Source organism: Numenius arquata, chromosome 1, assembly GCF_964106895.1.
Source record: "Numenius arquata chromosome 1, bNumArq3.hap1.1, whole genome shotgun sequence".
In the NCBI taxonomy this organism is placed as follows: domain Eukaryota; kingdom Metazoa; phylum Chordata; class Aves; order Charadriiformes; family Scolopacidae; genus Numenius; species Numenius arquata.
In genome coordinates, this window is record NC_133576.1 from 7,072,979 (window position 1) to 7,097,146 (window position 24,168).

The 24,168-nt window shown below is 43.2% G+C and overlaps 1 protein-coding gene across 1 annotated transcript in view; it reads left to right on the forward strand.

The window, feature by feature from the left end:
* Positions 1-24,168, forward strand: part of KIAA0930 (KIAA0930 ortholog) — an 86,155-nt gene that overhangs the window by 43,364 nt on the left and 18,623 nt on the right. Inside the window, exon 3 of the mRNA XM_074152708.1 lies at positions 23,049-23,156. Coding sequence (XP_074008809.1) covers positions 23,049-23,156 — 108 coding nt within the window. The remainder of the gene's footprint in view (positions 1-23,048; positions 23,157-24,168) is intronic.

Sequence of the window (24,168 nt, forward strand, 5' to 3'; positions counted from 1 at the left end):
AACAGTATTGTGGTTTTGTTTAGCCTAATAAAAGCAAGGGATGTTTAACCTCTTGTCCTTCCCAACAAGAAAGGTGAACCTCAGAGGAAACCTGGTCACTTTAAATTCATTCACAGACCTCTGATCGATCTCTGTTTAACTTACCAGTTTAAAGTGTTTGAATGTCTCATGGAGAGGAGACGGTGAAAAAAACCCTTGCATTTGCTCTAAGAGCTTTATTTAAGCCTCCTAAAAGCATCATAAATAATTTTTATTTGTGAGGGGGTTTTGTAAGTGGTAGTTATTACAAAATCAGCATTAGGGAATTGCTTGCCGTAACAACTAAAATGTGGAGTGCGCATTATAGCACACAGTATTTTATAACTCCCCCTTGACTGTTTGCGTTTTGCTCAGCCTCTGAGAAAAGAACCTTTCCTGTGACTGTGAAGTGCTCTGTGCAGCTCTTCTCCTGTGTGATTTTAGCTGACTTCTCTGCAGTTTCAACCCCTTGTGTATCTAATTTTTGAGCCTGTTCTGTGCAGGGAGACACGGAACAACTATTCCTACTCTTTGAATTACGACTAGACAAGTTTTTATTTTCCTGTGTGGTCTTGGCCATTCTTTCTTGAAAGATGGATGTCAAAATACCAAAGTCATATCATTAAAAGTGGAAAAAGCTAGAAACTGGTATTTATAGAAGCCAAATATAAGTTCAAGCATCCCGGCCGCCCACCAAACTGTGTGCTGTCATTTACATCCCCAGAGATAGACCGAAAAGGCAGATGAAGGGGAGGGGTTCAGAGTTACTTGGGACCATGAAGGGCTAGAACTGAAGTTGCACTGTTGGCTCCTGCCTTGTTCCCAAGCTGTGCTGAACAGTCTGGTGATGTTTTCCCCATGAGCCATGCAGAGTTTGACTGTTAGGTAACTGTAGAATCATAGAATGGTTTGGGTTGGAAGGGACCTTAAAGATCATAGTTCCAACCCCCTACCATGGACAGGGACACCTTCCACTAGACTCAGTTGCTCAAAGCCACATCCAGCCTGGCCTTGAACAGTTCCAGGGATGGGGCATTCACAACTTCCCTGGGCAACCTGTTCCAGTGCCTCACCACCCTCACAGGAAAGAATTTCTTCCTAATATCTAATCTAAGTCTATGCTCTTCCAATCTAAAACTATTACCCCTTGTCTTATTGCTACACTCCCTGATAGAATCCCTCCCCATCTCTCCTGTAGGCCTCTTTCAGGTGCTGGAAGGCAGCTATAAAGTCTCCCTGGAGCCTTCTCTTCTCCAGGCTGAACAATCCCAACTCTTTCAGCCTGTCTTCATAGGAGAGGTGCTCCAACCCTCTGATCATTTTCATGGTGCTCCTCTGGACCCACTCCAACAGGTCCATGTCCTTCTCATGTTGGGGGCCCCGGAGCTGGACACACTACTCCAGGTTGGGGTCTCACGAGAGCAGAGTAGAGAGGGAGAATTGCCTCTCCTGCCCTGCTGGCCACCCTTCTTTTGATGCAGCCCAGGATGCAGTTGGCCTTCTGCCGTGCGAGCACACATTGCTGGCTCATGTTGAGCTTCTCATCAACCAATATCCCCAAGTCCTTTTCCTCAGGGCTGCTCTCAATCTGTTTTCCATCTAGCTTGTATATGTGTTTGGGGTCATCCCAACCCGCTTGCAGGACCTTGCACTTGACCTTGATGAACTTCATGAGGTTTGCATGGGCCCACCTCTCAAGCCTGTCCAGGTCCCTCTGGATGGCATCCCTTCCCTCCAGCATGTCAACTGCACCACACAGCTTGGTGGTGTTGGCAAACTTTCTGAAGGTGCACTCAATCCCACTGTCCATGTCTCCAACAAAGATGTTAAGCAGCACTGGTCCCAGTACCAACCCCAGCGGAACGCCACTTGTCACTGGTTGCCACTTAGACATCAAGCTGTTGACTACAACTCTTTAAGTGCGACCATCCACCCAGTTCCTCATCCACTGAGGGGTCTGTCTGTCCAATCCATGTCTCTCTGATTCAGAGACAAGGATGTCATGCGGGACTGTGTCAAATGCTTTGCACAAGTCCAGGTAGGTCATCAGTTGCTCTTCCCTTATCAATCAATGCTGTAACGCTGCCATAGAAGGCCACCAAATTTGTCAGGCATTATTTGCCCTTAGTGAAGCCATGTTGGCTGTCACCAGTTACCTCCTTATTTTCTATGGGCCTCAGCATAGTTCCAGAGGATCTGCTCCATGATCTTATTGTGCATAGAGGTGAGACTGACCAGCCTGTAGTTCCCCAGATCTTCCTTTTTTTCTTTTTTTGAAAATGTGGGTTATGTTTCCCCTTTTCCAGTCAGCATGAACTTCACTGGACCACCATAACATCTCAAATATGATGGATAGTGGCTTGGCAATTTCATCCGCCAGTTCCCTCAGGATCTGCAGATGTATCTCATCCGGTCCCATGGACTTGTGCACCTTCAGGTTCCTTAGATGGTCTCAAATCTGGTCTTGTCCTACAGTGGGCAGTTCCAGTCTCCCAGTCCTTGTCTTTGTCTTCTGTGACTTGGGTAGTGTGTCTAGAGCACTTACTGGTGAAGACTGAGGCAAAAAAGTCATTGAGCACTTCAACCTTCTCCATTTCCTGGGTGACCAGGTCTCCTGTTTCCTCCTGGAGAGGGAGTATATTTTCCCTAGACTTCCTTCTATCACTGACATACCTGTAGAAGCTTTTCTTGTTGCCCCTGACGTCCCTGGCCAGGTTTAATTCTATCAGGGCTCTAGCTTTCCTAACCTGATCCCTGGCTGCTTAAACAAATTCTCTGTACTCTTCTCAGTCTGCCTGTCCTTGCTTCTGCCCTCTGTAGGCTTCCTTTCTGAGTTTGAGTTTGTCCAGGAGCTCCTTTTTCACCCATTGAGGCCTCCTGGCATTTTGCCTGACTTCCTCTTAGTTGGGATGCATCACTCCTGATCTCGGAGGAGGTGATCCTTGAATTTTAACCACGTTTCTTGGGCCCCTCTTCCCTCCAGGGCTTTATTCCACAGTACTCTACCAAGCAGGTCCCTGAAGAGCCCAAAGTCTGCTCTTCTGAAGTACGGGGTAGTAAGCTTACTGTGCACCCTCCTTGCCACCCTAAGGATCTTGAACTCCACTATCTCCACCATGGCACCTCTCCTCGTTGGCTCCTCAGTCACTTGGAGAAGGAAGGTGTCATCAACACATTCCAGGAACATCCTGGATTGCTTATACCCTGCTGTGTTGTCCCTGCAACAGATACCGGGGCGGTTGAAGTCCTCCCTTAGGACCAGGTCTTGTGAATGTGAGGCTGCTCCTATCTGTATATAGAGGGCCTCATCCACTCGGTCTTCTGGTCTACAGGTGACCTGTAGCAGACCCCCACTGTAACATCACCTGTCCCTGCCTCCCCTTTAATCCTGACCCATAAGCTCTCAGTCAGCTCCTCATCCATTCTTAGCTCCATGCACTCCAGCTGGTCGTTGACGTAGAGGGCAGCACCCCCTCCTCGTCTCCTGTCCTTCCTGAAGAGCCTGCATCCTTCCATTCCAACACTCCAGTCATAGGGGCCATCCCACCACATCTCTGTGATGCAAGTAAGATCATATCCCTACAGGTGTCTGCACGTCTCTGGCTCCTCTTGTTTATCCCCTGTGCTACATGCGTTTGCATAGAGGCATTTAAGTTGATGAAACTGTCTTAGTGGCTGGTATTCCTTTGTGCTGCACTCCAGGTGCTGTCGTGTTGACCTGTGACCATTCCTCAGGCTCTGGGTATCTATTACTGGCATCATACTGGTAGGATTGGGATGGATTGAGGTTCTCCTTCCCCGGCATCTCTAGTTTAAAGCCCTCTTCATGAGCTTGGTAAGCCTCAGGCCAAAGGTACTCTTTCCTTTTTCTGGCAAGTGGACCCCATTGGCCCCCAGTAGACCAGATTTCTCAAAGCGAGTCCTGTGGTCTAAGTAGCCAAACCCGTGGCTGTGGCACCCATCCTGTAGCCATTTGTTGATTTGCCAGATTCGAGTGGCCCTATCAACCCCCTTCCCTTTGACCAGGAGGATTGATGAAGAAACTACCTTCACCTCAGAGTCCCTGACCGCTGCTCCTGGGGCTCTGTAATCCTTGAGATACTCCTTGGGCTGCTGAAGAAGTTGGGTCTCTTTGTAGCTTGGGTATATAGTGAACCGAGTTCACTGTAGTTCTTCCATAGACACTATGTATTTGCTCTGCATTTGTCTGGCTGCTGTAGGTTGCGACTGAAGAATGCTGACAGAGACTGGCGAGGTGAATCGTTGTCCTATGAAATCTCAGAGCACTAGTTCATATTCATGAAAATAGGATCTGCGTGGCTTTGAGCACAGTGATCTTCTGTAGGACTGATGACAATGACAACAAAACCGGATTGAGAGGTGGGGGGCTGTTTATCTGAATGCTAACAATGGTGGTGTTTGTTTTCTGAGATGATGAGCACACAGGGCATGTTCACATCATTTGCATGCCATGGTGTGACGCTTCACGTTAAGGAGAAACAAGTGTCGGGTTATCAAACAGTTTTCAGGTTTTGCTGGCTATCCTGCGTGATTAAAAGCCCTTCCTGCTTGTGGGGTTTTTCTTTGCTTACTGGAGCTGAAAAGTGTCAGCAATAACATTTGATTTTAAGTTGAAGCATAATACTGGATAAGCAGAAAGAACCTGATAGGATTGAGACTAGGGGTTCTGCTCAATTTTAAGGCTGAATGAGAAGAAATTTGGATGCAGCTTAGTCACAACAGCTTAGAATCGTAGAATGGTTGGAGTTGGAAGGGACCTTAAAGATCATCGAGTTCCAACCCCCCTGCCATGGGCAGGGACACCTCCACTAGAGCAGGTTGCTCAAAGCCCCATCCAGCCTGGCCTTCAACACTTCCAGGGATGGGGCACCCACAACCTCCCTGAGCAACCTGCTCCAGTGTCTCACCACCCTCACAGTAAAGAATTTCTTTCTGGTATCTGATCTAAATCTCCCCTCTTCCAATTTAAAACCATTACCCCTTGTCCTGTCACTACACTTCCTGACAAAGAGTCCCTCTCTGGCTCTCCTGGAGGCTCCCTTCAGATATTGGTGGGCTGCTATGAGGTGTCCCTGGAGCCTTGTCTTCTCCAGGCTGAACAACCCCAGCTCTCTCAGCCTGTCTTCATAGGAGAGGTGCTCCATCCCTCTGATCATCTTCGTGGCCCTCCACTGGACCCGTTCCAACAGGTCCATGTCCTTCAGCTTGAAGTAATAAATCTCACAATGTGGTGTATCAGTTTATGATGGCAAACTTCTCTACCATCAAAAATCTTATTTTAAAAGGCCTTATAAATGATCTACTTTGTAGACCCTCTGGTCTAAGCAACTTTCCATTTGCTTCTCTTTTCCACCCCACCAGTTTCTAAACTGCGCATGTGTGGGTGAAACAGCAATTAAGCTTTTAAAATGGTCTGTGTCAGGGCAGAACTGCCATCTCAAATTCTGGACTATGTCGATCACACCAATTCTTGGATTCCAGAGAAGTGCATTCAACTACCTCTTTCCTTGGCATGTTGCAGTAATACTCTTGAAGGGGTTTTTTGCCATGTTTTGAAGATACTACTTCCCTCGGTGTCTCTAAGCAAAACCAGAGACCCAATCTGTCAGGATCTGTGCAGGCAGGGCACTGTGGAGCATAGCTCATAGTTAAGGGATTTAGTAGGTGCTTTTTAAGGTAGAATCCCTTTTACTTGTTGGTCTTTACGTACCGTTAAGACACAAAAACCCCCTTTGCTGCTGCCTCACACACCAGCTGATGTGACCTACTGGAAAATGTAAGTCCTCATCCTCATTTATAAAGGGTCCTGTACATTGCCGAAACCTACAGTTAAATGGTTAAAATGGACTTGGGATTCTGATTTTAAAATTATATTAGATCTAGATGTAATATCTCTGGCTCTTTCCAGTGCAAAAGGCATTTATAAAGGGTTATGCTTTGTTAGGGCTGCTGATCAGCTTCTGATCTTTCTGTAGAGAGAAGCTTTACTTTCTCATGGCAGATGCTAGGATGATGTTGATGGAGATAACTGCTGAGTAGGGGAACTAAGGTAAAACTTCAGTGATAGACCAGTAGAGCTGGGTTGTATTAATTCCTTCAGCCTTGCATCATGCTTTGTCACCTGAACAGGGTGCTGCGTTTATAGGGCAAAGCAATAAAAAAGATAAAATTTAAGCCAGTGTTGGTACGTTTTCTGAGCTTGCCTGGATTTTGGAGTAGGTCCTGTTTTCTTCAGCATCCTATAAATGTGGAGGAGTACAGTTGCTGCCAAATGCATGGGGTAGTCATTCAGGCTGTTAAGTCTTCAAAAAGCTTAAGCTACTGATGTTGTGGCTGCAGCTTCAGAAACAGAACTGAACAGGAGCCATGGTTTACACATTTATGTGCATCTGGACCTGTAATACAACAAATATTGGCTGTGTTGGGAGACCAGTTAGTTTCCAAAGCTAAATGACTTCAGGCACATGACTCCGCACATGACTCCCACTGAAAATCACGGGATTTTCATAGCTGAATCTCTAACTCACTGTCACCATCTGTGTGGCTGGAAGATTTGACAACCTGAACTCAGCACCTAGCAGAAAGGCAAGTTTTACGTTGCTGTCTGTTGTACCTTTCAGAGCAGTGGATTTTTGTTTTGGGTTTTTGGTTTTCTGGTTTCTTTTGGTTTTGGTTTTTTTTTTTTTTGAACTTTGTAAGCAAACAGGACATCTCCAGAAGAGCTGTTTGGTATACTTTATGGCAGTTCCACATCACCGTCTGAATGCAACAGAGAAATGGCAAAAAAATTCCATCTTTTTTTCCCAGATAAATTCTCTCCTTGTTACGTGGATAGTACGTGGGAACAAACAACGATTGCAACATGTGCAAGTCAGTACAGACAGACAGCTGTTCTGCCTCAGCTCTTCCGTTGTGCTAAGTTTGTGGAGGTGTTGCAGTGAGTAGGAAGGGTGGCTTCTGCAGAAGAGGACAGCATAGAATCATAGAATGGTTAGAGTTGAAAGGGACCTTAAAGATCATCGAGTTCCAACCCCCCTGCCATGGGCAGGGACACCTCCACTAGAGCAGGTTGCTCAAAGCCCCATCCAGCCTGGCCTTGAACACTTCCAGGGATGGGGCATCCACAACTTCCCTGGGCAACCTGTTCCAGTGCTTCACCACCCTCACAGGAAAGAATTTCTTCCTAATATCTAATCTAAATCTCCCCTCTTCCAATTTAAAACCATTACCCCTTGTCCTGTCACTACACTTCCTGACAAAGAGTCCTTCTCCGGCTCTCCTGTTGGCTGTTGCTTTGAAACATGGAAAAGGAACACTGCCATTATTAGGTTGTTATTATGATTTTCTGTAAGGAGCTCAACGTCTTAAATGCAAAGATTTGGCTTTTCTTTTACGATTATCCTTCTCAGAAATTCCTGTGCTTTATCATGGTATTTTGCTGATGTTTGGTTGTCTAAATACACGAACATAAAGGAGCTGCTACTTGATGGCCTCTGCTCATGGTGCATTTTTTGCAAGACTGTCTCCATTTCCGATGTGTGCTGGGACAGACTGGCATAAACGAAGAGAAGAATACTGCCACAGGTGTGACGAGAACATCTCTTTCCCACACAGAACTGGATCCCATCATCTGTGACCTGGAATATGCTCGTGACATCCCTGGCAGCCTAATGAGCCTTCGGGATGGAGGTGCTTTCATATCCTGTCCTATTTCTGGAGTAAATTTGTGTCTGAGGCACAGCCAAAACATCCTCACAGTGTCACAGTCAGTAAATTCCCGACTCGGGAAGGAGGTGTGGGCTGCAGGGGCATTTTTAATGAACTGCTTTATATTGCTTCCAGTCTCTGAGGAACTCTCCTTAAGCAGTCAAATAGGGTGACAAGAAAGCCAGGATCAGAAGTGAATTTAATATGAATTGCACTGAAACATGGCAGCCCTGAGTCATGCGGCTGAGACGGTGCTTGGTTCTCTGCAGCAGACAGAAACTTTATTGGGAAGAAAAGGTGCCCAGACCCGGTTCCCCCATCTGACAGAATTGTAATGAATAATTCAGTATCACAAATGCAGCATATCTGAGTCACCGGGGCAGTGAGGGATGGAAGAGCACTGCTAAGCTGAGTTTTGCACCCTGGAAAAGGTGAAAGTGTCTTCTTGGAGCTCCCTGAAAGTCTCATCAGGCTACTAGTTCAGCAGAGTGCATAGTGTGTTTGATCTATGGGTTACACAGCGTCAGCTTGCTCGTTAGAGGTATGAAAATGTCTGCTTTCAGTGTTGAAATTAATATGCAATTGAATTGGAGCTCTGGATTATCGTAATCAAGTCCATAATAACACTAGTAATTAGAACCTAAATGTCTAGTCTATCCACCAGGGCTTTTTCCCCTCCCCCATGTTTTTTGGTCCATAACCCAGTTTATCCAACAGAGATGGTTTGAAATATGATGATTTATTAACGTTCTGTAATCTTATTTCTCCCATATCTTTGTCTGCTGCCTTTGTTTACTGATGGAGCGTGCCTTCCCTTGTTTTGCTGACTGTATTCTGGAGGAGGCACACTACGTATTGCTTCACGCACTCGTGCTTTTCTGGGAAGAAATTCAGGAAGGCTGGTAAATAATATTGCAGGAATAAGGTAACAGTGAGCAACCTGTTACATCTGAAAATATCGGTTACTCTGTGGCCTGGGACCACGTTTGATAGTGCTTAAATAGTCACGTGTTTATTTATCCTTTCCATTTTTGAAAGCTGATTTAGCAGATTTGTGGAGTGTTTGAATTGGGGAATGGAAGGTGATGCAATTCATAGAGTACGAGTGTCAGGTAGCAGCTAGGATTACTTTGTCAGTATCTCGAATAAGGTGATTTCTTGCCTTGCTGTTACTAATTAGCGTGTTTCAACTTTCAGCCTTGTCTTGCTTAGCCACAGTCACAATGGCTTTTTTGATGCCAGAGCTACGCTGGTGGAAAATAGTTTCCACACTGTGTGTCCTATGATATCCATGTTATTGCTTTCCTCTCATTTGCTTGATGAACATCATCAATCATTCGGACTGTTCCAGTCATTTGAACAACTTGCACTTTTCTTATTTTTAATCTTTTATTCCTCTTCTGCCATTGTTAGAATTGCAAAGACAGAACTAGACTTTTTGGTTTCTCTTCGCATAAGTAATTTCGATTATGGTTGGTTTAAACCAGCGTTTAAGAGTGTGGGTCCCATTAGCTTTTCTCAGTTCTATAATTTACTTGTTCTTCTTATTGCTTCAGATTCTGCATCTTCACGTACAATATGCAGATGCTGGAAACAGTTAGATGCTGGAAACAGTTAGATGCGTAGGCTTGTTAAATCTTTGTTGTCTGACTGTGACTTGCTGATCCAGAAGGAATGTCTTCTGCTTGTTGAAAAGAAGATAACAGAATATGTTTGGTAGGAATTCCTTGTGATTAAGAATTACTTTTGCAAGAGCTATAATTAATTCTAAGGTGCTTTCTTTGATATTGAGCTATAAACTTAGGTAATAATGAAGAAAGTAAGTGATAATTCAGTGAGGAAAGAATCTCAAGGCAGTGCAGGTATGAAAAGCTAGTGTTTGGTGTGTGCTTTCAAATGAGGGGGGCAAACAGTATTTTCTGCTACAGATTGGTGAAGTGCAAAGGTTACAGAAGGATATTTTCTGTCTTTGAAGAGGGAGGAAGCTGCTATCTCTAGCTGCCAACTGATGCTATAAATTGCCCTGCGTGCCTTTTACTTTTGTCTCATTAGAGATAAATGGGGTCTGACTTTTTGAAGTTTACCATTCAGTTCAGGCTTAGTCATAGACCAAGCGCAGTTGGGCGGAAGGAGGGGATGCTAACACATCGAAGTTGGCAGTGATGCATCATCCTTTCTGAGAGGGGTTGGAATAATGAGTGGTGTAATTAACCTTGAATTTCAGAAGCTAGACTTCACAAGTTGGAGCACCTCTCGCTCTAAGGCAAGCTAAAATGTTGACCTTAGGGCATTCTTATGCCGTTAAGCTGTGATCTGCAACTAGATCAATAAATGACAGGAGAAAGATTAGGTTGTAAGGAATTACAGTAGCACTGAAACCCATGTGAGTAGTGAGAATAGCTTTGCAGAACTGAATATCAAGAATAAAGGAACTGGGAGAGAACAGAGATTATGTGCGAGTTGACTTTGCTGTTTTCAAGATCAGACTGTGACTGCGGTTGTTCAGTGAACAGGCGATGAGTCAACTGGTTTGTGGGTACAGTCTCCTCTGTTCTCCCCAGCCGGAGCCTTTCGGTGTTACCACACGTTAGTCTGTGGAAGGTACAAGAGGATTTTGTTATCAAATGGTCCAAGGCTAGGATTTTAGCATATCTTGCCCAGAGCTTTGTTCAAGGAACAACCTTGAGAAGAAATACTGGAAGTCTCATTCTTCAGAATACTTCAAAGGGACAAAACAGGGCACAGAAAAATATTTGGCAGGAGAATCCTGTTTAGGAATTAAGATTGATGATCCATAATGGTTTTTCTGTCCTGCCTTCCATTTATCTAGCATCTCACAAAGCACTTCAGTGCTACAATTAAAAGATCCCTGTAACAAGGCACAGCAGAGCCCTGCTTTGCTTTCTTTTACAGGTGTGAGGCTTTCTCCCTAAAAGCTCTTGGTTAGCACAAGAAAAAGTTCCCAAACAGTTCATGATCATTTTATTCCCTTAAGGTCTTAAGTTCTGCTTGATTGTTAGAAGGAGGAACAATCAGCCTACTCATCTTAGAGTCATAGAATCATTTTGGTTGGAAGATCATCAAGTCCAGCCATTAACCTAGCACTGCCAAGTCCACCACTAAACCATGTCCCTCAGCACTACATCTACATGTCTTTTAAATACCTCCAGGAATGGCAACTCAACCACTTCCCTGGGCAGCCTGTTCCAGTGTTTGATAAACCTTTCAGTGAAGAAATTTTTTCTAATATCCAATCCAAACCTCCTCTGGTGCAACTTGAGGCTATTTTCTCTTATCCTATTGCTGGTTACTTGGGAGAAGAGACCGACCCCCCACCTTGCTACAACCTCCTTTCAGGTAGCTGTTAGAGAGTGATAAGGTCTCCCCTCAGCCTCCTTTTCTCCAGGCTGAACAACCCCAGTTTTCCCTCAGCCACTCCTCGTAAGGCTTGTTCTCCAGACCCTTCAACAGCCTCTTTGCCCTTCTCTGGACATGCTCTGGAATCAGCGTGAGGGGCCCAAAACTGGACACAGGGCTCAAGGAACAGCCTCACCAGTGCCAAGTACAGCAAGACACTTCCCTAGTCCTGCTGGGCAAGCTATTTCTAGTACAAGGTAGGATGCTGTTGGCTTTCTCGGCCACCTGGGCACACTGCTGGCTCACATTCAGCTGGTTATTGACCAATACCCCCAGGTCCTTCTCTCGTTAAAATCCCAAGTTAACTATGAAAAGAAAGCATAATTCTCGCTCATTGCCTGATAAAGGCTAAACTTAAGTATTTGGGAACTGTGCTGAACCTTATCAAATATGGTGAAATCACTGCCTGTTTTAACTTTCTTAACTAATATCAGTCCTCAGGAATAAGAACATGATAGTATGTATCATGCAAATCACGCTAATGGTTCTTCTTGTAATGTCTGTCTTTACCAAACATATCTGTCCAGTTTCCTAACTGCAATTGCAGCCTTTAAGTGACAACAAAATATAAATTAAATTTTTATAATGCGATATTTTACTTCCTTTTATATTTTTGTACCAAATAGAAATATTTTATACATCAGATGTTTTCTTTTTAGCTTTCCTAGCACTATCTTATTTATAACCATTACTGTTGCTTTATATATTTCATACATGAAGATTAATAAACCTTATAAGGTCTGTGGCTTTTAATGATAGGACTGCAAATAGGTTTATAAATCAAGCAAATTACTTTGATCCAAAAGAAAAGGTCCTGTGTGGTAAGTCTTCATATTAATGAATGTTAAATGTAATTATTCCTCTTTGGAATCTGATCACAGTTACAGTGGTTTGCCTAGTTTTTAAACATTTTGATCTAGACTATTGTAGATACACCAATGTCAAATTTGCCTTGAGGTGTGTGTTTAGAAGTTACAAATCCTTGGAAAATCTTGAGGTGAAATCCCAGCTCCTCTGAAGTTGGTGAGAATTTTGCCATTTGCTTCAGTGGGCAAGTGTTTCATTCCCTTTAAATAAAAAAAGGGTAAAATTAACTGTTCAGTGAGTTGCAGAATAATAAAGCCAGGCCTGTGGATATGTCTGATCCCTTGTAAAAATCCACCTCTACTAATCTTGCTTCTCTTCTTGTCTGCTGTGACTCCATTCCTGCAGTATTTCCTGGACCCCTCCAAAGTCCAGCCCCTCATCTCATAGCTCTGTCCTGTGTCTCTCCAGCAATGTCCCTTTACCCTGTGTGGTCTTTTTCTGTTTTTTTATTGTGTGTTTTTTTGTTTTTTTTCCTCCCTGGCTGCTACCAGTGCAAAAGGTAGCCGGCGCTGTGGGATGGTTCATGGCAAATGGTGGCTGAGAAGTTAGAAAAGGACTTGAGTTTTCCTGACCCTTCTTCAGCAACAGTAGTAAGGTGAGGGTATCTGCTGATTATCACAATGATAGGATCCGCGAGGCCTTTGCCAAGTTTGCCTGAAGTTGGCCAATGCATTTGAAAGATGGCTGGGAACAGGAAGGAACTCGGTTGTGCAAGTCCCATTTTCTTATACCAGATGTTGTGGGGTGTTTTCCATTATATGCACCATTACATCAGTAACCCGCCAGTGTTCTGTGCATACAGGCGAGTTTGCTCTAAGATGGCATCTGTCTGGTAATCCCACATTCACATAAGGTGAGTGTTGCTGTTGTGAAGTCCTAAATAACATGCAAGAGATGCGAGAAAGGACAGGAAGGGCAAAGACATTTTGAAAGAAGTTCAGGGGTGTATTTAAACTAGCAGAGCTTCTTCGGGATAGGAAATATTGCAGCTATTTCTGCAACCTAGTCTGAATGATTTTGACTTCAGCGGGTCTCCCATTCACAGGTAAGTGTGACAGAATGAATTGTTTGTATACGTTTCAGTTTAAAAAGCACGTTTGCTGGTAGCTGCCTGTGAACTGCCAGTGCCTGATGAGTACAGACCAGACTACGAACACTGTCTGTTGAGCAACACTTTCCACGTGTCATCAGCCATCCTGCAGCTTGAACGATGAAAGAGGATAATCCACTGCCATTCTCCAAGGCTCTTATTCCACCTGCAAACACCCTGCCATATCCTTGCCTACAAATACATGTAGCAGCTGCAGTATGTCTTTCAAGTTGAATGTTGAAGCTAAATGTCAGCATGGTGTTGGCAGAGGTCGGGCATAAATACTGCCTTTTGTATGATCAGGGCTGCAAAGTTTCTTGCCTGCAGGTCATGAATGAGTAGCAGAAGATACAGTCACTCTGCATTTCTCATGCCAACAAGTGGGAGCTATGAATAGATTCTCCTGGGTGATTGCATCACAGATGAGCAACTGCTGTTGGGGCACCAACTTGTCCCATTTGGACCTTTGAAGGAACTTCTGCAAGACACTGGAGTCTGAGATTCTTTCTTGCTGCTCTGATTTATCCAGAGACACTAGAAATCACAGTCAGCTTTTTAGGTCACTTACTGCTCTTTCTGTTGGTTTGGCTTTTGATTATACCAAAGTAGTTTGGGGAGAGAGAATTCTGAGTAATTAATATCGAAACACCAGCCTTTTTCTAAAGATTTGCTATCTGCAGCTGAACTTTGCATCTTGCATAAAACAGTTTACAGTCGCTTTATTGCAGAGGGCTTTGTTTCAGCTTTATAGCTAAAGTGAGTGTCAAGTTGCTGTAGCTACTGGGCATTATTCTGCCTTTATGGGGGCTCCAGAGTGCATTCCAGGAGGATCAGGTGCAACTTCTGAATAATTAATAGTATCCGGGAAAAGGGAATTGGAATTCTGTTTTGGAGGGCTTTCTTATCTTTGTCCTTTACAGTTACTGTCACTGAAAATTACAGTGGTCATAATCCTGAGAAAAAAGCTCCTTATGACATCCAAAAGAATCTTTTTCATTTTAGTACATTGTTGCACTGTTAAACACAATTGTTCCCTTTTAAATATTATCTTGGATATAAATATTCTAGGCAAGGTTTATAACGTAATCTGTTGTCAATGCCATTGTCCCTTCTGCAGCTTCTCTATGTGACAGGACTGGGGATACACCCTTCCCATAGGGTTTGTCTGCACGCTCCAGAAAATACCAAACTCCTTTGATTTTCTTCCCATTTAATAGAGGCAGGTCTGTCGATGCTGAGCGGATGAGTGAGCAGATGGATTTTCATGGGTGACTTGGTTGGATCAGTTCATATTGTCTTATTTGGTGTATATTCTACAATGATGCTTGGCAGCCTGTTACAAAGCACACAAGCACTGCTTCACGTACAGGTCTGTGTTATTCTGACTTCTCCCAGCTTGTTAAATGCATGTGAAGCCAAAGTCTTTGGAGATTGAAGTAGTGACCTCCAAGCCATTCGTGGTGATTTCTTATTCTGAGAAAATGCCCTATTTCTGTGCCAAAGAGTCCTGGCAGCTCCTGGGATACTGTCTTTTCCTCCTCAATTGCATCATGTTGTTGATATGTTCTAGACAAGGAAGCGAGGAGTGACCTGCGTCTCCATTGTCTGAAGGTGGGGAGCTTTTGCCCAAAGAAGCAAACACTGCTGTAATGGCAGCTCCATGCTGTAGGGAAAGTTTGGACACTTTTTGGCAGGTCAGTCTCTGTGCAGCCAGACTTACTCCAATGAGCTGGAGGAGGTGCTAAAGCCAGAGATATTGCAAAGATTTCAGCATTTGTCACACAGATCTGTGTTGCTGCTGAGTTTCAAGCAGCAGTCTTGTTTTCAATCATAGAATTGCCTAGGTGGAAGGGACCTTTCAGATCATCGAGTCCGACCACGTTTCCTTTTTTTATGAATAACTTCCACCCTCTCCCCAAGAGCAAGATGAACAGGAATTGCTGCACACAAACCCTCTTCTGGTACTGAGTAGCTTTGGCTCAGACTTGAGCCTACCTTCTAATAGCTGCTAATCTCAGGCTTGACACCTGGTAAAAATACCATAAAATGTTCAGACCAGGGTAGAATGCTCCGCATTAAATCAGCGTCATGAGGCTTATTGACTTTTTTTTTAGATGTAGAAATCAATATAACCCATACCATTACCACTACTACTATTACCAGTGTATTAAATTAGGTTGAAACATTTGTGAGGCTGATTCAAAACTTAGCATTGCTACATCTTTAAATCATATTCTGAAAGTTTTAAGGGGGTGTGCAGGTATTTTTTTCTTTTAACATTGTTAGAAGCAAGCCTACTGGGATTTGAAGTGTTTCACAGCTACAGTGAAAGTAAAACAGAAAGTAGATGCCCTTTCTCATTTGCATGCTCATGGAGGTCCACTTCTACTAGAGGACCAGGATTTTTCTCTTACTGCCTTTTTTAGGACTCTTCTAAGCGTTCCAGTAGCTTATCACAGCTTGATTGCTGCCTCCAAAATGGGTTTGTATCAATGGTAGCCTTGGTGACATTAGTCATGGAGATGATGCAGAAGCCCACAAGTATATTGGGTTTTGAGAATCCATTGAAGGTGCTGTATTTTCGGTTCACTGGAGAGTTGATGTTTGGGAGTCAGAATTGATGTCTTTGCATAGGTTGGGGAACAATAGGTTGGTTTTTGTGGTGAAAGGAGTGAAAGATAACTTCTTATGGGTCGATGTTTGTTCTTGCTGTCTGATCAGTTGGTTCTAGTAAAAAGCTGCTGTAGTCACAAATTCTCTCTCCTTCACATCCATAAGTTGTCTTGCTACGATAGCACTATTGGTGCTGTATGAAGTGTTTCAAGTTACTTTTATGTGTTCAAAGGATCCAGAAAGAAAAGGAGGGTTAATGTTCTGCCCAGCTTGGGAATATAACGATAATTTATATTAACATTGCAGTTATAGTTAACTATAGCTTATTTTTGTCCTGGCATTGTTTAATGGCTGGTTTTTAGCATTTAGCACCACTTCTTTGTTGTACTTCAGATATTTTCTCTGACTTTTCTCTTAGGGGAATAAAAGATGTCTTTTAAAAAAGTTTTATTGTGGTTGTTTAAACTGGTAAAATGTATCTTCTTTCATGGTCCAAATTTGTAACCAAATGCCTTGTGCTGTGTGAAGCATGGTAGGTATTGATTACATAGCTGCTTTCATACCAGACTCCTGAGTATCACACCTGCATGGATGGGCTCTTCTGATGCCTTGTGTCCTGGAGAGCCAACACTTCTGCTTGGAAAGGATCTGGATGGGATACGTGCGTGTCTGTGACTGCCTGCAGGCTGTGAAACATCTCCTTGCTTCCAACTTCATGCCGTGGTGGTGCTGCTGCACTCTCCTCTTCCTCTCCCTTTTCATGTTCAACTCCCTCCCTTTTACTGTTTTTTATTTATTTTTTTTTAGTGAACGTGGTCTGAAAAAACCCTGGAAAGCAGTGCTACTACTGGACAGACCTGTAATCCCATTAGACTTCTGCTTAACAGAAAACTAGGGTCTTTCTCTTTTTTTGAATGGCTTCTGAATGCCAACAAAATAGTACTCCTTGTAAACCCTGTTCTTATTACCCCATTCTTTCCGTGCTGCCCAGCTGACAGCCAGAGTTGATTTTGATTGCAGACTTCTTTTTGGGAGTTTTTCAAAGGCTTACGCACTAAGCTTTGCAAACAGGGTGATTTTCAATCCACGCAGGTTTCATCAAACAGTTCTAATGCCTTGGGAGCTACATAGAATTAATACTCTTCTGAGTGAGGTGGTGTTTTAGGTTTTTTGTGGTTTTTTTTAGAGGGGGGTGCTAATGTCCTAGTGTTCATATTATTAATGTTAATTAAAAAGATAAGGCATATGCGGGGAATTTTTGGGGAGCAAATAGGCATGGTGGAAAAAGTACCTAGTTTATCACAAAGATTTTAAACCTAGACTGGGATCTCGGATGTTTTTTTCTGGGTTTTAGGTTAAAAATGTTCCAGTTCTCTGTACAACTAACGTGTTGTATGGGCTTCCAGTACAAGATTGTTGTTTTGTATGACTTGAGTTCTTTTGTAAAGATAACCAGTCCACAGTCCATACATCTCCAAAAGGCATATTTCTATGAATAAAATACGTTAACATTAATAGAAGCTTTGCACTCAGGGTGTTCTTTTGGTAGGGATGATAGGTCCTGCCAAGAGTTTCAATAATAATGTGTTGTAGGTGGGAGTAGCTGTGGGCAGGAGTTGCTGCGGGGCTCTGCAGGACCTCTGGTGTCACTCCAGAGTAGGCACAGGCATTGCGGCACAGAAGCCCATGAAGTTCTAGAGATGGGCCATCGCTTGACTAGTGTGCCAGAGCTGTCTCAGAAGGTATCCTGAACATTTACCATGCATGGAAAAGAAGTGGGTCGAAGAAGAGTGGGATGATGGTGGAGGTCCTGGCCAGCAGGAGTGGCAAAATGGAACAGTCAAAGGGGGAAATGGTGTAAGGAGGCTCTGCAGGGACCAGCAATTGGGATCATAAAATTACAGTGGATTCAGACTTGCAGATGAGACAGACTGGTGCTGCATAAATTGTAATGAGGGTATGACCATCGGACTAAGCAGCCTAATTCCTGGGAGATGTGGATCCATTTATTAGCATAGTTCAATATGTCAGTGCCAGGCGTGCATGCAGGCTCTGGAAAGGACAGGCAAGGCACAGAGGGCAAGTTATTTAGCATACAATCATGTTGCTGTGCAGAAAAATTGTGGTCCTGAAGGAGTAGTAAGAATGTGTACACCAGTGCTGTGCCAGTACCAGAAAACTCCCGATACTGGTGAAATACTAGAAGAATGCAAAAGGGGCACAAGATGTGCAGAGCTGCCCTGCTATGAGACCTCCTAAATGAATTCTGTCTAGTTTATCTGAAAAATTAACAAATTACAAAAAATCCCCCAAAATTAGTATTAAAGACCTTCTTAATATAGTGGAAATAGGCATGACAAGAACCAGAGGCTGGCAAAAAGAAAGCAGCTGAATTAAATGAAGTTGCACACTTCCAGCCAGGAGGATGATTAATCATTGGAAAGAGTTCTCAAAATAAAGTATTTTCCCAGGCGCTGTCTAGCCGAATGTGATTAACTGGGCTTTGTGAAGAAGTAACAGGGTAAAAATGTCTGTGACACGTAGGTGGTAAGCCTAGCTGATGTAATTCTCCTTTCTAGCATTAGCTTGGCAACCCTGTGAAAACTTTATAAAGGTGGAATAATAGATTTCAGCTTGCTGAAACTGTAGAAGGGTCGTCACCTTGACTTGAATGAGGAAATATCCAGGTTGGCTTTTGCATTTCACTGGGAAAAATTAATTAGTATATATGTAGTTCTTTCTATTAATAGAAATTTTCACGCTTGCAGGAAGACATATCTAATCTAAAGCCAGATAAACAAACATAGGGGTGAGGTATGGCTAAGTGAATCAGCAGGAGACCTGGAAAATGACCCAGTGTCTCCTAGATCCCCAGCTGAGACAGACTTGTTTTCTTGGGAGGACTCAGCTGTCCGAAATCCAGCATGTTCTCTAGCCCATATCATTGCTTAAGCCCGAAGGCCAAATGTGACAACATGAATTAAGCCTAGAATATCACAAAACAGTGTTCTGATGAAAAGTATGGTGTATACCAAGAAATTATATAAATTTTTAATTTTTATCTATGTATTATATATTATTTTATAGATATAAAAAAATCAGGCTCCTATTTACCATGTGATTTCTCCAAGGCAGGTGTTTCCCTTCATTTAGGAAGCACTGTGCTCAGCACTGACTTAACCTGAACTCACGTAATGGTTTCTGTTACTGGGAGCTCGTTGAGATCTCTGATGATGCTCCTATTTGTTGATGTCCAAGTACTTAAAGGTCAGAACAGCAAACATGTTGGTCTTCTGTTTCCCGTGCTGTCAATCCCAAATGGCTACATTAACTTGAAATGATTCACTGAAATATAAAAGGTTAGTACTTACCCCTTGATTTTTTTGGATTTGAAGTTCAATGAAGAAAATCTTTTGATGATAATTAAAAAGGTAGCTACTTCTACAGCATTTATGGGATCTTACAATTGCGGTTCTTTTGCACTTAAGGAACCTGAGTCATGGGGCTTTCTGAGGCTTCTGATTTTGATTTTTACGTTCTTGGCATTTACGGTGTTTATATGTAGTACCAGGAAGAGAAGCGTACAGATGCTGAACAAGCTTCCTAGAGATGTGGACAAATTAGGTCAGCCTGCCAAGGAGTTTAGATTGCTGATTTTAAACAATAGTGATTAACATGTATGAAAAGGTGAAAAATTGTGTTTAAAGTTCTTAGTTATGAGGGTTGTTGGGTTCTTTTTGTTACTTTTAATGATTGATTTGGATGCTTTCTTTATTGTCTAATGCTGAGCAGGTGGCTGCAGGGTCTGAATGGTGTCAGCCCCAGTCTTTCTTACATCCCTGGCCCTGCCCGAGACTGCACAGTGCTGGTGACAACGACACCGTTTGCCATGAGTTGAACTGAGCCTGTTGATTTATTTCACGCAATACCGCATGGCCACCTTCACCTGCCTGGCACTGTCTTAGTAGAGGGTAGCTGAGATTAATTTGTGTGGGCACTTGCGTGGGAAACCGAGCCCCTGGAAAGTGCTGTGTGTTTTGGCCAACCCCGATTTAGCACTTTGCTTTATGTTGAGATGCCTTTTTGCTATCTCTGGAAAGAAACTGTTGCAGGTAGAGGCGTTTATGAGATAAGGGGTGAGATTTTATTTATTTATTTATTTATTTATTTATTTTAAAAGTGACTTGTAATTCGGGTGCCTGCACTGTGAAGTCAGACAGGGAGCGGTGGTGCCGCTTGTTAAAGCACCCTGGTCTGCTTTATATCACTGCGTTTTATAAAGCAGACCCTTCTTCGGTGGTGAGGAAATTAAGGCATCCAAAATTACTGGCTGCTGTAGCAAACGCTGGCTGCTTGGTGTAACTACTGCCCTAGTGCTGGGTAGGGCTGACTTCTCCTCCTGATGCTCTCTGGGGATGCTTACCTGGGAACGAGCAGGAGCTGCAAAACACGTCCAACAGATGCCAGTGCCGTGGAAAGCATTTGGAAGTCCGTTTTCTGTCTTTCTGGGGTCGGATGGGTGCTACCTCTGTTGCTTCTGAATGCTGGCGGCTCCTTTCTCTCTGGGAAGAGGTCACCCCTGTTCTGCCCCAGTTGGACCAGTTAAACAGAGATCTGTACCCTGTGCAGTTTATTGCCTGGCCAAAAAAAATGAATTCCCCAAATTCCCTAAATTAATTTCCTTTGGAATACCGTGTGGTTTAAACACGTGGCTCGGGGAACAGCCATGGCAGTGATTCATGGTGATCCACCGTGCCCTGACCCACAGGTCATACTGCCCAGGAATCCTACCCTAAATTAGTGGTTAGGGAAAAAGTGATTAAAGAGAGGTGCTTTTTCTGTCCTTATCTGTGACAGGATTGGGGGGCTGTTCCGTGAAAGAGTTGTTGTGCAATGGCTTTGTAATCGCTGGGGAGAAGTAGTTCAGCGTGTGAATTAATTTCAGAAAACATTAGTAGCCGACTTCTGCAAAAGGATGTTTAAACTTCGTCGTTAAGAGATGATTAAACTCTGGCTGGATTAAAGTAAAGGCTCCGTGGATACGGAGGCAGAAGAGAGTGAGGTGGTGTCTGCTGAGCACTTGAGCTCTCTTGCCCTGGCGTTAGATGGAGCTGGAGTTTTACCCTGCAACAGTTGAGCAGGGCAGTGATGGTGCCTCTGTACTGGGCATTGGTGAGGCCTCACCTCGAGTGCTGTGTTCAGTTCTGGGCCCCTCACTACAGCAAGGACATTGAGCTGCTGGAGCGTGTCCAGAGGAGAGCCACCAAGCTGGTGAGGGGTCTGGAGAACAAGTCACATGAGGAGAGGCTGAGGGAACTGGGCATGTTTAGTTTGGAGAAGAGGAGGCTGAGGGGGGACCTCATTGCCCTCTACAGCTACCTGAAAGGAGGGTGCAGAGAGGTGGGTGTTGGCCTCTTCTCCCAAGGGAATAATGACAGGACCAGAGGAAATGGTGTAAAGTTGGGGCAGGGGAGGTTTAGATTAGATATTAGGAAGAATGACTTTACTGAGAGAGTGGTCAGGCACTGGAACAGCCTGCCCAGGGAGGTGGTGGAGACGCCATCCCTGGAGGTATTTAAGAAACATGTAGACATGGCACTTCAGGGCATGCTCTAGTGCCCGAGATTGTTGGTTTGTGTCTGTTTGTGGGTGGGTGCGGTGTGGGGTTGTGGGCGTTTGGTTTGGTTTTGGTTTGGGTTTTTTTTTTTTTTTTTTTGTTGGTTGGACTGGATGATCTCAAAGGTCCCTTCCAACCAAGAAGGTTCTGTGATTCTGTGAACTTCTCAGTCCTGCCTTCACCCAGTCCTCTCGCTGCATCCTTCCTTCAGAGACAGGATAGCTTTTGTTTCGCAGGGTATTTCTGGAATCTTGCGAATGTGATGTTTCTGTGCTTTTAGACATGAAAGTGCAAGTATCACCGTTGTTTAGAGATTAATGTAAATTAGATTGTTTCCCTCAGCTGCTGTTATTTTTTTACAGTAACCCTCAGTAGTTTGTGTGATTATATCGCCAGTAGAATGGTTAGGAGCTTTGGAAGAAATAAAAACAAGAGAATGGTGATGTATAAGTTTATAGGCATTTTTAAAAGATATAAATGTAAAAAAAAAAAAAAAATAGAAAACAGTGCATACAGCTTTCATGTTATCTAATGATGGTGTCAACCCTGAAATACTGTACTGTTTAACTGTTCTTCATTATATCTTGGTTTTGTACCTTTATGCTTCCCAGAGGAGCTGAAATAAATACACAGTTACTACAGGGCTTAATCTTATTCCATTTGATTTTGTTCACATATTCTGACCTTTATGACAATCTGTTTTCTAACAAATAATCTCTACTCTGCTTTGCCCCAACCAAAGCAAAAAAAAAAAAGGTTCATGAATTGCCCTGTTTGCAGTGATGTCAACTGGTCACAATATTCCAGACATTTCTTAAACATCTGTTAAAGTGTGTTACTGTGTTAACCAAGAAAGATACTTGACAAACAAAGAGAAAACCAAACGCTTTTCCAGATACTCTGTCGTGGTAGCACATGGCTTTGACATCTGTGAAGTGTGCTACTTGTCACCCTATTTTGTGTTGTACAGCAGGTCAGAGATTTAACCGTGCTCCAGATATTTTTGTAAAGTGTAAAACTGCAGTTTAACTCTGTTACTACTTCAAGTCAAGTTTTAGATTTATCTCAGTTGCGTCAGTATGTTAGCATTGGTAGAGTGGGTTTTGCTTTCTGTGATTATTGGGAATTTTTTATTTGCTTGGTTTTGGTACACTGAAAATCTCGTATGTAATATGTAGAGGGATTCAGTCAGTACTGTTAGTGTGAAACATTTAGAAGAGAGGTTACCAAAATGTCTTCTGAGAAGCATTAATTAGTGGACTTCGTCTTCCCAGAGTCTTCCGCTGCACCTAGGAAAAAGCAACAGCTACCAGCTAGATGATGTTGAGCAATGGTTTTGTGACATGTTTGATTCCAAGGGATTGTGTTAAGTATATATGTATACAACATTTTATTTATTTCATTTTTGCTAAAACACATCCACCATAAGGAATAAATGAAGCTGCTGTCCAAAACTGAGATTCCCCTGCACAGACCTGCCTTTTTCACCTATTCTCCCTCACATCTCCAGTTCCCCCAGCTTCACTTCTTCCAAGCAAAGCCTTCCACAAGGGCTGAATTTCCATGGTCAACCAATTCTGAGCCTGACAGAAAAATACAGCAGAAAGCTACACAACATGCAGCTTCTGGTGTCAGTTTTGTGTATGCATATTGGTGCTTTTATGTAATATTTTTCAAGGAGATATGATATTTTCTTAGCAGGTTGAAGTTGAAGTTTACCGGAGAGATTCTAAAAAGCTTCCTGGCCTGGGAGACCCTGACATTGACTGGGAAGAGAGCGTCTACTTGAACCTCATTCTACAGAAGGTAACAGCAATGCTTATCTAAATTTCATGGGCTATTTATGCTGGAGACATTTCAGGGAAGGATCTGTTCTATCCCTTCTCTTCCCTAGCTTGGGAGATTTGAGCACTTCTGGAGGACTGGAAGAAACCATGATTCCAATTTTGCCTTTCAGAGTCTAAATGAACATGAACTGAAATGTTTATTATTTTTTCAGTAGAGTCCTAATAGCTTTCCTCAAAAAAACCTTTAACTATACCCAGTGAAGCTGGGCTGAATTTTATGCTCTGTAAGAAAGTTTTGCAAAATAGAAGGCTTTGTCAAGTTTAATAGCTTCTGAGAGTGAACAAGACTGTTAGACAAGCAACGTTTCAGTTAGAGTTCACAATAGTGGTGCAGCTAAGAGGTGGAACTGCTAAGTGGAAATGCAGTAAAGCTGTTAGGTATTGTGCTGGGATCTTGCTGCTCTTCACATCAGAACTTTAATAAAACTTTTTTTTGGTGGTGGAAACATGAAGCTAGCAAAAATTATTTTTTTAATTAACTCGTAGGTTGGTTGGTTATTGCTTATGTTACATTGGCGCTTAGGGAAGCTGAACATCACTATAGTCATTCAAGATGCCTTAAAAGTTCTGTTGATTATGATCTTGGAATGAGAGACCACTGGCTTATTGCACACATCCTGGAAAATAAATTGTTTTCATTCTCTCTACTTCCTCCCAAAAGTCTCATTGCAGAACTTCTCTGCGGAGAGCAGTTTCCACCTTTATTTGATGCTGAATAAAACCAGAATATGTTTGCTACAGTCAGAATTCAGCTGGGCATTGTTGTCCAGAGCTACCACGCTTGCTTCTTGCTCCCAAGTGTTTTCAGGTTGTTTGAGGGGGCTACATTAATGGTTTCTGACCTCTCTAATGCGTTGCTTGTGTTCATTAGTGTTTCTATTTTTCCCTTTTCTACCTTAAAGTGTGCATGTGTCTCACTTATTCCTCCAGCTGACCAATAAGCTAGTGTTAAACAATATTGGCAGGACTTT